The sequence below is a fragment of the Nerophis lumbriciformis genome, linkage group LG26, assembly GCF_033978685.3.
Source record: "Nerophis lumbriciformis linkage group LG26, RoL_Nlum_v2.1, whole genome shotgun sequence".
NCBI lineage: Eukaryota > Metazoa > Chordata > Actinopteri > Syngnathiformes > Syngnathidae > Nerophis > Nerophis lumbriciformis.
Window position 1 is genome coordinate 16360196 of NC_084573.2, and position 13478 is coordinate 16373673.

Here is a 13478-nt window from a genome sequence, read left to right on the forward strand (position 1 = left end):
CTGACTGCACGTCACTGATATATATACATATATATATATGTGTGTGTGTAAGCTGTGAAAATATGCTGTACAGTATGTGTGCTTGGGTCCTATTTTTAGGAACACTAATACAAAAACTCACAATAATGTTTCATTGAACGCTAAAAACAGACCGCCTTAAAAAACGGAATGGATTTTTTTATTTTTTTTTACTGAATGACACACCCAGAATGTACATGGAAATAAAGAATGTGGGATTTACAATATTAACTATGAACGATAAAACACTGAATATTGACAAAATATGAACGTCACACCCCCTCTCGATCAACATATTTTACAATCAAGCGAAACGCAACAAAAATGCAACAAACAAAGCGAAATTTGAACGCGAAGGGTAAAAAACAAAACCCCACCTACAATCTGATACATCTGATACATCACTAAGCTTTAGAACTTTGTTGTGAAAATCTTCTTCCGCGTTTGTCCCTGACACCCACATTTCAGGCTGGCCGCTCTCGAAACACTCTGTGGAAATGCTCCCCGCCCACACTGCTTGGTGTCTCGTCTGAGCTGGTGTGACTTAGATTACCATAGTAACTAATTAGATTACCATAGTAACTAATTACATTACCATTGTAAACTACTCAGTGGCCTAGTGGTTAGAGTGTCCGCCCTGAGATCGGTAGGTTGTGAGTTCAAACCCCGGCCGAGTCATACCAAAGACTATAAAAATGGGACCCATTACATCCCTGCTTGGCACACATGATTGTATTTCTTTATAAAAAATAAATAAATAAAAAATAAAATAAAAAATAATAATACAATTTAAAAAAAATCACTCAGCACTCAGCAACAAGGGTATGGATTGGGGTTTAAATCATCAAAAATGATTCCTGGGCACGGCACCACTGCTGCCCACTGCTCCCCTCACCTGAACAAGGGGATGGGTCAAATGCAGAGGACAAATTTCACCACACCCAGTGTGTGTGTGACAATCATTGGTACTTTAACTTTAATTTAACTAGTATGTCATGCAAAAGCGCAGATTCCAACCATTGAAAAACTTTGTATAGTTCAAGACTTACGGTCATTTGAAAACACCACTGCACATCACAATGGCAGCTACAGTTTCCATCTTAAAGATCTAAAAAAAGTATTTGAGAATGTCCGGCGGGCCAGTTTGAAAATCTTAACAGGCCACATGTAGCCCCCGAGCCGTAATTTGCCCAGTTTTGCTCTAGACTATATCCGAGTTGACTTTCTCTAGCATTGTCCCTTATAAGGCATACTTCAATAACATATAGTCATATTTTTCACAGGAGGAGATATTTGGTCCTGTAAAACATTTTCATGTGGACACATGGGAAGTAGATTATCCCCCCCACCCCCTCCACCTTCTTTTTAGTTTGCCCCTCTTTCCACTCACTGCAAAGAAACACATCTTTCACTTTCAACGCCCCTCCACCACCTCCCCCCTCCCCTTTCCTACTGCACACTCTCCAGCCAGTCAGTCAGACCCTAATTGTGTGAGTGTGTGTTTGCATGTGTTCCCTCAAAAGTACAAGAAAGTTGTTCTTTGTCTTGGCCGGAAAATTGGAAGTAGCCGAGGGAAGAGTTCCGCTGTGGGGGAGAAAAGAAATTGGTAAGTTTGTTTGATGGCTAACAAATTAAGGCTTTATGGTTAATCATTTTTATTTTTGTAGATTGATTCATTGTCATTTTTACCAATGTCTAAAAAGCCAAACGTCTGTTGTCATAGCAACACACAACACTTTGTCCTATTTTACAACATTCAAATGAAAATAGAAGTAAATTTAAATAAATAAATCACTGTCAAAAAACAAAAAAAACAAGCAATCTACCTTTGGAGTTAAGAGTGTCTTTAATTCATATACTTCTGGTGTAGTCTTCTTTTTTGGACTAAGTGACACTAAAAAAGCGAAATGAAAACAAAACACAAGCTTTTATGTTTTTAGTCGAACTTTCAGCTTTTTGTGTGACTTTACAGCACAGATGTCAAAGTCAAGGCCATATAACATCATTTTATGTGGTCCACAAAGGCCTGGAAATGATATGCGTCAATAAAGTACTTTTTTTACTAAATGTATTTGTTCTTTCCATTTTAACAGACAAAAATGCAGGTACCGCATAACATTGCATACCTTTTAAACTATAATATTATCCAATACAGCAAAAAATATATTATCATATTTTCCAAACATTTTGTTTTGTTAAAATACTTACATTTCTGCTTGACTTATGGTTTTAGAGCAAGTTATCCATCAAATTGTACACTGTAAAAATGACAATACATTTTACTGTAAAATATGGGTTTGTGCTGACAATTTTTATTTCCCCTCAGGGATTTATAAAGTATTTCTGATTCTGATTCTGATTCTGAAATTACTGTAAATTGAAAAAAACCCTATAATCCTTTTGTATGAAAATAGACCTGACTAGACCCGCTGATTGGCAGTGCGCCTTATAACCCGGAAAATACAGTACATACAAATCAATGTTAAAGTTAAAGTTAAAGTACCAATGATTGTTGTCATGAATTAAAACGGCTGCAAATATATAACCTCAAATTTCCACTGTAAAACTTTTTTCCATAAATATTGCATATTTTGCATATAACAGTTATTTTTGACAAAATAGCCAAAAAAACATTGAAAAAAACAAACAAATACTTTATATCAAAACATAGATCTGAAGTTGTTAATTTAATGATTGTCAAGTTCTTTAGGAAAAAAGAGGACGCTTTATCAACTCAATTTTGTAGGGTTTATTTTACACAAAATTTAATACAGCTCTTCAGAATAGCTTGATAACCTTAAACCCAAGAAGGATGGTGTTAAATAATAGTATCAATATACATAGTATTTATCACTAGCTGTATCTAAGGACCAATAATTGTAATTACCAACCAGTGGCCTCTCTGGTCTGCTCTCATTACAATTCCATCCATTGCATTCGCATCAAATGACTTAACTCAGTGTAAGACCTTTCTTAATGTATTGTGCATGTCACATATGTGTCAAGAATTAAACACATCAAAAATTAATATTTGTATCAACGCTACAAAGAAAAATACATAATTTCATAATCTGGCATTGGTTTCCAAATGATTTCAAGTCTTGAAAGTAAAAATGAAAAAAAATATGTATTGCTGTCTCATGACACTTTTATGAGCAGATCCCTTTTGCATCATAAGAGTAAGTGTGTATCGTGAATATTAAGCTTGCAAAAGGGTTACAGATTAATCCATTATTTTAAAAACATAACAAGTTCAATTCAAGTTCTGTCAGATAGAATATTAAATCCATTAAAACCACAAGACGAGACAGAACAGTGCAAAAAAGGGCAAAGTGATGATAACTATCGAACTGAAAATGCAACTTACTGTGACATAATGTATAATCAGAAAAGGGTTTAACTGCTTAACACTATTGTAAAGGAAATGTGTTTACAACTCCAAAACCAGTGAAGTTGGCACGTTGTGTAAATGGTAAATAAAAACAGAATACAATGATTTGCAAATCCTTTTCAACTTATATTCAATTGAATAGACTGCAAAGACAAGATACTTAACGTTTGAACTGGTAAACTTGGTTATGTCTTACAAATATTAGCTCATATGGATTTTGACGCCTGCAACATGTTTCAAAAAAGCTGGCACAAGTGGCAAAAAAGACTGAGAAAGTTGAGGAATGCTCATCAAACACTTATTTGGAACATCCCACAGGTGAACAGGCCTATTGGGAACAGGTGAGTGCCATGATTGGGTATAAAAGCAGCTTCCATGAAATGCTCAGTCATTCACAAACAATGATGGGGTGAGGGTCACCACTTTGTGAACAAATGCATGAGAAAATTGTCCAACAGTTTAAGAACAACATTTCTCAACAAGCTATTGCAAGGAATTTAGGGCTTTGACCAATTACGGTCTGTAATATCATTAAAAGGTTCAGATAATCTGGAGAAATCATTGCACGTAAGTGGCAAAGCCGTGACCTTCGATCCCTCAGGCGATACTGCGTCAAAAACCGACATCAGTGGGTAAAGGATATCACCACATAGGCCCAGGAATACTTCAGAAAAGGAAAAGGAAAGGCAATGTTACACAGTGGAAACATGCCCCTGGCCAACTTTTTTGCAATGTGTTGCTGCCATTAAATTCTAAGTTAATGATTATTTGCCAAAAAAAAACATGTTTCTCAGTTCGAACATTAAATATCTTGTCTTTGCAGTCTCTTAAATTGAATATAAGTTGAAAAGGATTTGCAAATCATGGTATTCTGTTTTTGTTTACCATTTATACAACGTGCCAACTTCACTGGTTTTGGATTTTGTATCAGAAATGTCAATAATGTACAACAATTAATTTTACCAAGCAGAAGTTAGCACACATAGCGTGTAGCCAAACGCACACAGGTTAACGTGTAGTATCGAAATGACCACAGAAGGCTGAGTACTTAATTTTAGTTTACTTCTTTTTACACTTGTATGCCAGCAAAGGACGTTGAAATGACTTCACTGGAGCTCTTAAGGGCTTCTCAAAGGAAACCATTTTACTGCAGACATCCAATGTGTTCTGGCATCAGAGTGCGTTGACCACTGCTTTGGCTCCGACTAGAAGTGTTTCATGTTTTCACACACTTCCAGATGTCGAGTTGAGACACGTGGCGAGTCAACAGGGACCGCCACTTCCTTTGACGTTTAACAAAAGCATCCAACTCTGACTATCTGTCCTGGGTTGTCGAGTATTTTAAAAAGTTAATTGATGCACTTCACCCTCTCTTTATGTCTCCAAAAGCAACGCAAAGCAATGCTGTTAAGTATTTTTTTTTTTTTTACAACACTTGCATGACACAATTCTGCATTTGCTAAGCCAACCACAGGGTTTATGGCCAGAGCGTGCCACCTTTTTACAGTGACCAGTGTTGGAAAAGAGCAAATAAAAAGCCAAATACTTCATCATGAATACGCATGTATAATGAATCCATGTGTGTCTCTACAGAAGGCACGGCTAATTAGCTGTTTTTACAGGGCCAAAAAAGTTGTAAAATATTGTTCTAAAGCACACGTGCCAAACTCAAGGCCCGGGGGCCAGATCCGGCCTGACACGTCATTTAATGTGGCCCGCGAAAGCCTCGGAATAATGTGCATACTTCATCTTTCTTACTAAATGTTATCATTGTTTCCATTTTGACAGAAAATAATGTGAAATTTCATATGTTTTAAACTTTTATATATTCAAATATTCAATTGTTATAGATGTGAATCTTTGGGCACCTCGCCATTCTTGGGGAGAGGATTTGATTCATAAGCGAGACTCGATTCAACACCATTCTTGATTCAAACTAATTTTTGCACTGTATTATTATTTGGTATAATAATAACAACACCTTAACAAAACAGCTTACAGATTACAAAAACTAATTTTGGTTGCTGACGTATGACACATACGTGTGCCAAGTAAGCATAGAGGTGGCCAAAATGTTTTTTTTATTTTTTATTAATTCGTCAAAAAAAAATTAATAAATTAGATTTTTGAAAATGTATAAAAAAGTCGGGATTCGAATGTGATAAAAACATTTTTTAGCATCCCTAATTATTATATACATTATGTGATATTAAATATCTGCTTGTCACCTTGACTTACGATTTCAAAGCGACGGCGTGGCAAAGTTGGTAGAGTGGCCGTGCCAGCAATCGGAGTGTTGCTGGTTACTGGGGTTCAATCCCCACCTTCTACCATCCTAGTCACGTCCGTTGTGTCCTTGGGCAAGACACTACACCCCTTGCTCCTGATGGCTGCTGGTTAGCGCCTTGCATGGCAGCTCCCGCCATCAGTGTGTGAATGTGTGTGTGAATGGGTGAATGTGGAAATACTGTCAAAGCGCTTTGAGTACCTTGAAGGTAGAAAAGCGCTATACAAGTGTTACCCATTTATTTAATTTAACTTATCCATCAATTTGTACGTACAAAAATCAAATAACCAAATGTATAGGCAATAATATAATAAGGCGATTATACTTTTATATTCTTGCATTCACTGTTACAAGCGGCCCTCTGAGGGCAGCCATGACTAAGATGTGGCCCTCCATGAAAACAAGTTTGACATCCCTGTTCTAAAGGGTACAAAACCATTAAAAATAGTAGAGAGTACTGACTGTACTAGCGATCGACTGATTTTTTAGAATAATACGAATACAAACTCCAACACTTAACTTTGTTTTAATGACAGACCGTTAGATCTCCAAGCAATATTACACTTTTTTACACAATGAAAACTAGTTTTTAAGACATTGTCATGCAGCGACTTAAAGTACATTGATTGAGGTTCGTAATATCATCGCTTATGTGCAATGATTTCTACAGATTTTCTGAACCTTTTGATGATATTACAGACCGTAGATGGTGGAATCCCTAAATTCCTTGTAATAGCTCGTTGAAAAATGTTGTTCTTAAACTGTTCGACAATTTGCTCACGCATTTGTTCACAAAGTGGTGACCCTGAATGACTGAGCATTTCATGGAAGCTGCTTTTATACCCAATCATGGCACCCACCTGTTCCCAATTAGCTTGTTCACCTGTGGGATGTTCCAAATAAGTGTTTGATGAGGATTCCTCAACTTTCTCAGTCTTTTTTGCCACTTGTGCCAGCTTTTTTTAAACATGTTGCAGGCATCAAATTCCAAATGAGCTAATATTTGCAAAAAATAACAAAGTTTTCCAGTTCCAACGTTAAGTATCTTGTCTTTGCAGTCTATTCAATTAAATATACTGTAGGTTGAAAACAGCTAGCTGTTGCAGTTTCTTCTTGACGTTCTTTAGCCAGCAAACTCTGTATTGAACAGTTCTTTAAACCAAGTAGCATACAATCCTTTATGTGTCCTGTCATTATTCAGAGTCACTACCTGTTCTTCTTTATTGCAGCTATCATGTGGCATTGGTGGATGCCCTTTTTCTTGGCCTTGGTTTCCATGGCAATCCCAACAATCTGCCAAAGTGGGGACGGCGATTATGGATCAGGCTTTGACTTTTACCTCTCGATCACAGCCACTGATGGGCCATTGCAATCCGTCGCTGATGAGCCTGCGAGGGTGAAAAATAACCCAACGTCCCCCGACGTGTCCTCTTTTCCACCGCACCAGAAGACGTGTGCAGTCCGCTTCAGCACCAGCGACGTCTCAGCCCGGAAGCTGAAGGCCCAGAAGGAGGAGCTGGCCTACCTGCAGGCCATCCAGCACGCCAACAAGGCGGTGATGGAGAACCTGGTGCAGTATGTCGGGGCCGAGCTGCGACACGAGAGCTACGAGGAGGTGATCCGAGCCAACATGGTGGGCATCCTGGAGGACCACAAGAGCTGCCTGGAGGTGACCGAGAAAGCAGAGGAAGACCTGAAGAAGCAGCTGCAAGGCAATGTACTCGACACCCTCGCTAGGATGCAGAAGTAATACGTTTTATTTTTTCTAATTACATTTTCAAACACGTTTTTACGATTTTAGTATTGTAAAAAAATATCTTTTGTGAAAAAGTACATGATTGCCGATTAATGCAGAAAATGCTGATCACAAAAGTCGATACCCTCTGGCTGATACTTGATTTATTTTTGGTCTCCAGGCTAACTATTTATGTCAGTTTGGAGCAGCTTCCTTAAATTAATAATCTATCTTTATCACCAATAAATCTTTATTCTCACCAATACTAAGATATGTTTCCCCTCATATATATTTTACTTGTACAATTGTGGGGTTTCTCACTGAAAATGTTAAACTTTTCATGGTGTAAAATTAAGACTTTTTTTTCAAAAATTTGACGTTTTCTTAAAAAAATACTTTTTCCTATCAAGTTACGACAATTTCATGTAATTTTAGAGCTAAATTGTCATACAATCACAACTTGGTGGTAGCACATCAACTTTATTCTCACCATATAAAAACTTGGGTGACATCTTTCTTGCTGGTATGTTAATATATATATTTTTTGTAAACTTGTGACTTCATTGTATTATCAATACCTAAGTTTTAGTTGAATTACATCTTTATTCTTTTTTTTTAATTTCCTTTTTTTTAATTAATCAGTCCAACAAAATAATACACAATAATACCATAATAATACAATTCCAAAACCAAACAGAGCAATTGAGAGGACACAGAAACATGAAACAAAACAATCCATAAGTAGTCAAACAAAAATGAATAATATCAACAATGTTTGTTTTGTTTCCCAACACTAAATTGGCCCTAGTGTGTGAATGTGAGTGTGAATGTTGTCTGTCTATCTGTGTTGGCCCTGCGATGAGGTGGCGACTTGTCCGGGGTGTACCTCGCCTTCCGCCCGATTGTAGCTGAGATGGGCTCCAGCGCCCCCCGCGACCCCTAAGGGAATAAGCGGTAGAAAATGGATGGATGGATGGATGTTTTGCTATTTAAATTATTAAATTTTGTGGTATAAAGGGCAATGGGAGAAGGGAGGTAGGGAGATTGATAAGGAACAATAACCCAGTTAAAATATGCATTGAGAAGACACACAACTTTATTCTTGTAACATGAGAACTTTATTCTCTCCATCACTACTATTTTGTTTTTAATTTAAAGTTTTTACCTGCAAAATTGTGGGGGATTCATTCAGTAAATCTTGACTTGTCCTGTAAAACTGCAACTTTTTAAGTGTAAAACTTCAATTTCTTTCTCGAAAAATTTTGACTTTTCCCTGTCAATTAGGACTTTTTCATGCAATATTAGAACATAATTATTACACTATTACGAATTGTTTGTGGTAACATTTCAACTTTATTCTCACCATAAAGCAACTTTGGTGAAATCTTTCTTATAAGTATTTTCAAGTAAAATTGTGACTTTAATGGAATATTAGTACTTTATTTTTAATTAAATTTGAACTTTATTTTTGGAACAGTACAATTTATCCTCACCATTACTACGATTTTTACTTGTAAATTTGTGGGAGTATCTTTCAATCTTGACTTGTAATAAAATTGCTACTTTTTTCAAAGTTTTTCTTAAATAATTGAGACTTTTTCTTAGAAAACCATAACTTTTATCTATCAAGTTACAAGTTGTAATACAATTACAACTTTATTGTGGTAACATTTCTACTTCATTCCTGCCATACATCGTACTCTTGTGCGTTTTTATGTATCATTTATTTTTCTCCTCAAATTTTGTCTTTCATGTCATTTCAGTACTTCATTTTAGCTAAATTATGCATATGTTTTAGTAACATTACAACTTTATTCTCACCGTTACAACAATTGTGGGGTTTCTTACTCTGAAATTGTTCAGCTTTTCAAGTAAAATATTGACTTCTCTTGTAATATTGCAACTTTTTTTGGTATACAATTTTGACTTGTTTCTCAAAAATGTGACGTTTTCTTAAAAAAAATACACTTTTTCCTTTCAAGTTACGACAATTTCAGGTAATATTAGAGCTAAATTGTCATACAATCACAACTGTATTGTGGTAGCACATCATCTTTCTTGCTGGTATGTTAATATATTTATATATATATATATATATATATATATATATATATATATATATATATATATATATATATATATATATATATATTTATATATATATTTATTTATTTTTTGTAAAATTGGGACTGTAATGTATTATTAATACTTAATTTTGAGTTGAATTACAACTTTATTCTTGTAACATGACAACAGTATTCTCTCCGTCATTACTATTTTGTTTTTAACTTAAATTTTTTACCTGCAAATGTGTAAGGGATTCATTCAGTAAAATCTTGACTTGTCCTGTAAAACTGCAACTTTTTTAGTGTAAAAACTTCAAAAAAAATTTCAAAAATGTTGACTTTTTAGGACTTTTTAGGACTGTTAGGACTTTTTCATGCAATATTAGAACATAATTCTTACACAATTACGAATTGTTTGTGGTAACCTTTCAACTTTCTCACAAGTATTTTCAAGTAAAATTGTGACTTTAATGGAATATTAGTACTTTATTTTTAATTAAATCTTTATTTTTGGAATAGTACAATTTTATCCTCACCATTACTACGATTTTCCTCTGCCTAAAAATGTAAACTTTTTACTTGTAAATTCGTGGGGGCATCTTTCAGTCTTGACTTGTCTTGTAAAATTGGTACTTTTTGTTAAAAAAAACACTTTTTTCTTAAATAATTGAGACTTTTTCTTAGAAAACTAACTTTTATCTATCAAGTTACTAGTGTTATTGTGAAAACATTTCTACTTTATTCCTGCCATATACATTTTATGTATAACTGATTTTTCTTGTAAAATTTTTTCTTTCATGCAATTTAATTTCTTCATTTTAGTTAAATTATGCATTTGTTTTAGTGACATTACAACTTTATTCTCACCGTTACAACAATTTGGACTTTCTACGATTTAATTGTGTTGCTTTTCCCCATGTTCACCTTTTTTCGTAAACTTAAATCCATCTTCACGTATAATTGTGATATTTTTCTGGTACAGAATCCATGACGAGTCATTGGCTTTTGAGGACATGCTTCGGGCGGCGTTTGACATGGCCAAGCGCCTGGAGAGCTCGTCACAGACCCTTCATGCTTCATTCACCAAGCAGTTGAGAGACACGGTCAAAGTCCACGGCTAACACTTGGACACTTTTCTGTTTCCTTCATTGGATTGTAATCACCGACTCAGCTGGCTGGGACTCAATGTATAGAATTGTGGAATGAAGCCATTACAGTATTATGCAAGTGGTATAAGGTTGAGGTGTTTAAGGGTCATAATGGCCCTGCTCATCTTCTCCAGAGGACTCCACCTGCCCCCTTTGACTTGTGTTAATAAATAGTACTGTAACTGGTTTCCTTTGAAGGGTGTCTAATATGTAAATACACCACTTTATTAAAGGGGAAATGCACTTTTGTGAAAATATTGCCTATCGTTCACAATAATTATGAAAGACATGATGACAAACCGATTTTTTTTAATGCATTCTAAATATCAAATAAACGTTAAAAAAAAAAAAGTCTGCTTACAGCGTAGCAAATGGGAGCTCCACTATTCCACTAAGCGCCAACATTACTCAATTTACATTTTGTGACTTGAATTTTAACCAAGTATTAGTAATATTGCTATTATAAGTGCTAACACAGACTTACAATGGCACAGTGATCACAAGGGTTGTCCCAATACCAATATTTTGGTACCGGTACCAAAAAATTATTTCGATACTTTTCTAAATAAAGGGGACCACAAAAAGTGGCATTATTGGCTTTATTTTAACAAAAATTCTTACGGTATATTAAAACATATGTTTCGTATTGCAAGTTTGTCCTTAAATAAAATATTCAACATACGAGAGACAACTTTTCTTTTATTAGTAAGTAAGCAAACAAAGGCTCCTAATTAGTCTGCTGACGTATGCAGCAACATATTGTGTCATTTATCATTCTATTATTGTGTCAAAATTGTTAAGGACAATCTGTAGAAAATGAATTATTAATCTACTTGTTCATTTACTGTTAATATCTTTTTATTTTCTCTTTCAACATGTTCTATCTACACTTCCGTTAAAATGTAATAATCGCTTATTATTCTGTTTGGATACTTTACATTAGTTTTGGATGATACCACAAATTTAAGTATCGACCCGATGCCAAATACTTTGGTCATATTCAAAGTCCTCATAGTCCGACATATTTCCTGAGTTTATAAACATAATAAGAATTTTAAAAAAAAGGAAAATAATTGTGTGATTGTAAAAAATATCGATGTAATCATATTAGTATCGACTAGATACGCTCTTGTATCATTACAGTGGATGTCAGGTGTAGATCCGCCCATGGCGTTTGTTTACATTGTGCCGTAGGAGGCTACGGTGTGAAGTGAAGCATGTTTAGCTATTCCTCGTCCTGCAGAGATGATACTTGTAAGAAACGTACTTTATTTGTCGCTTTGGAGGAGAGGATTAGTGATTTAGAAGTAAAGAAAACACTGCAGACTGTGGATGGACGTTAGCCGCTAGCTAGCTAGCCATGTTTTAAAGCACCTCTTCCTGAGGGTGTTTCAGTGTTATAGCTTCACCTTTACCTTTAGTTTTTAGGCCAAAATGCGTCAATTCTCCCTTTTCTGTCTACACACTGTGTCTGCTTGTAAGTACTCCGTGTGTGTGCGTCGCCGAACATACTTCTCTGCTGTGCCGTCATGCCCGTTAAAAAAACCAAACTGAGTACAGGTACTTTTTAGAGGCGGTATAGTTAGTACTTTACTAGTAACGGTATACTGTACAACCCTAGTACTTATATTTACATCATCGAGTGGTCTGCTGCTTCCTCGCTTCCTTGCTCCCTGTAAGTTTATTGTAGATCATAAATTGTGGCTCTCGCCTGAAAAGTACATGGCTGAGAATATCATTCGACAAGTTGGGACATATTGACAGCCTTTAAAGATCTGGTACTGGCGAGAACGACACAAAAAAAGTTTGTTTATTTTGTCGTTATTTAGTCTTTTAATTTTCTCGTGAAGGTACAACTTTTTGTGGACTTATTATCCATCCATCCATTTTCTCCTGCTTGTCCCTCTCAGGATCGCGGGGGGTGCTGAAAGCCTATCCCAGCTGCACTTGGGCGCTATTATTTACAACTTAATTCTTGTAATATTTTAACAAAATACTTGGTTGTATGACAACTTGACAATTGACGTATGGCAGCAAAGATTAAGCATTTATTTTCGTAAAATAGCAATATCTTCTTGTAAAGTTACAACTATTTCTTGTACTATTAAAACATATTGCACTAAAATTACAACTTTCCAAACTTAAATTTTCTTTTCCTTTTTTACATTAGGACAACTTTACCCTTTCAAAATTGCACATTTAGTCTTGTAAAATTAAGACTTTCAAATTACGAACTTAGATTAAAGATTAAAACTTTATTTCTGTAAAATGAAACATTATATACTGTATATGAAATTACAACTCTATTGTGACGATCTGTCACATTCACGTCGGGTTGTGTTTCCTGGGTTGGTGTTTATTTCCTGTCAGTGCTCTTATTTTTGCTCTATTTCCTGCTTGTCTCCCTGAGCGCTGTTTTCCCTCACCTGCTGCTGATTGGCAGCCTGGCCACACCTGTTGATCAGTTGGCTGCTATTTATGCCTGCTTTGCCCTCCAGTCAGGGCTCGATGATTGGTTTCCCGGTATCCTGTTTGCTGTCTCCTATTATCCTGGTTCCTGTTTTCCCTTTGTTTCCTTTTGACATTAAAGTCATGTTTTCCTCCGCTTCACCTGCCATCTCTACATCTTGGGGTTCACCACCAACAGCAATTCCTGACATCCATTCTTGTAAAATTACATCTTTCCTTTTAAAATTACAACTTCATCCTTGCAAATTTACAAGGCTATGCTTGCAAAATTCAAATTTTATGTTTGTAAAATTGCAACTTTATTTTTGTAAAATTATAATTTAATTATTGTAAAAATTCAACTTTGTTGAATCAACAAATCACA

General features: G+C 35.4%; 1 protein-coding gene across 1 annotated transcript; it reads left to right on the forward strand.

Annotated features, from left to right (window-relative positions):
* The first annotated feature begins 1494 nt into the window (after positions 1–1494).
* On the forward strand, positions 1495–10775 carry LOC133623563 (uncharacterized). Its single transcript, XM_061986780.1, has 3 exons — positions 1495–1624; positions 6926–7442; positions 10480–10775. The coding sequence occupies exons 1-3, from the start codon at positions 1525–1527 to the stop codon at positions 10616–10618; spliced, it is 756 nt and encodes a 251-aa protein (XP_061842764.1). The 5' UTR covers positions 1495–1524; the 3' UTR covers positions 10619–10775.
* Positions 10776–13478: the final 2703 nt, after the last annotated feature.

Excerpts from the sequence above, each read along its gene's own strand:
- LOC133623563 (XM_061986780.1), top strand. The coding sequence starts at position 1,525 with ATGTGTTCCCTCAAAAGTACAAGAAAGTTGTTCTTTGTCTTGGCCGGA. Across the intron at positions 1,625-6,925 it reads GTGGGGGAGAAAAGAAATTG|CTATCATGTGGCATTGGTGG; the intron begins GTAAGTTTGTTT and ends TCTTTATTGCAG. Across the intron at positions 7,443-10,479 it reads ACCCTCGCTAGGATGCAGAA|AATCCATGACGAGTCATTGG; the intron begins GTAATACGTTTT and ends TTTCTGGTACAG.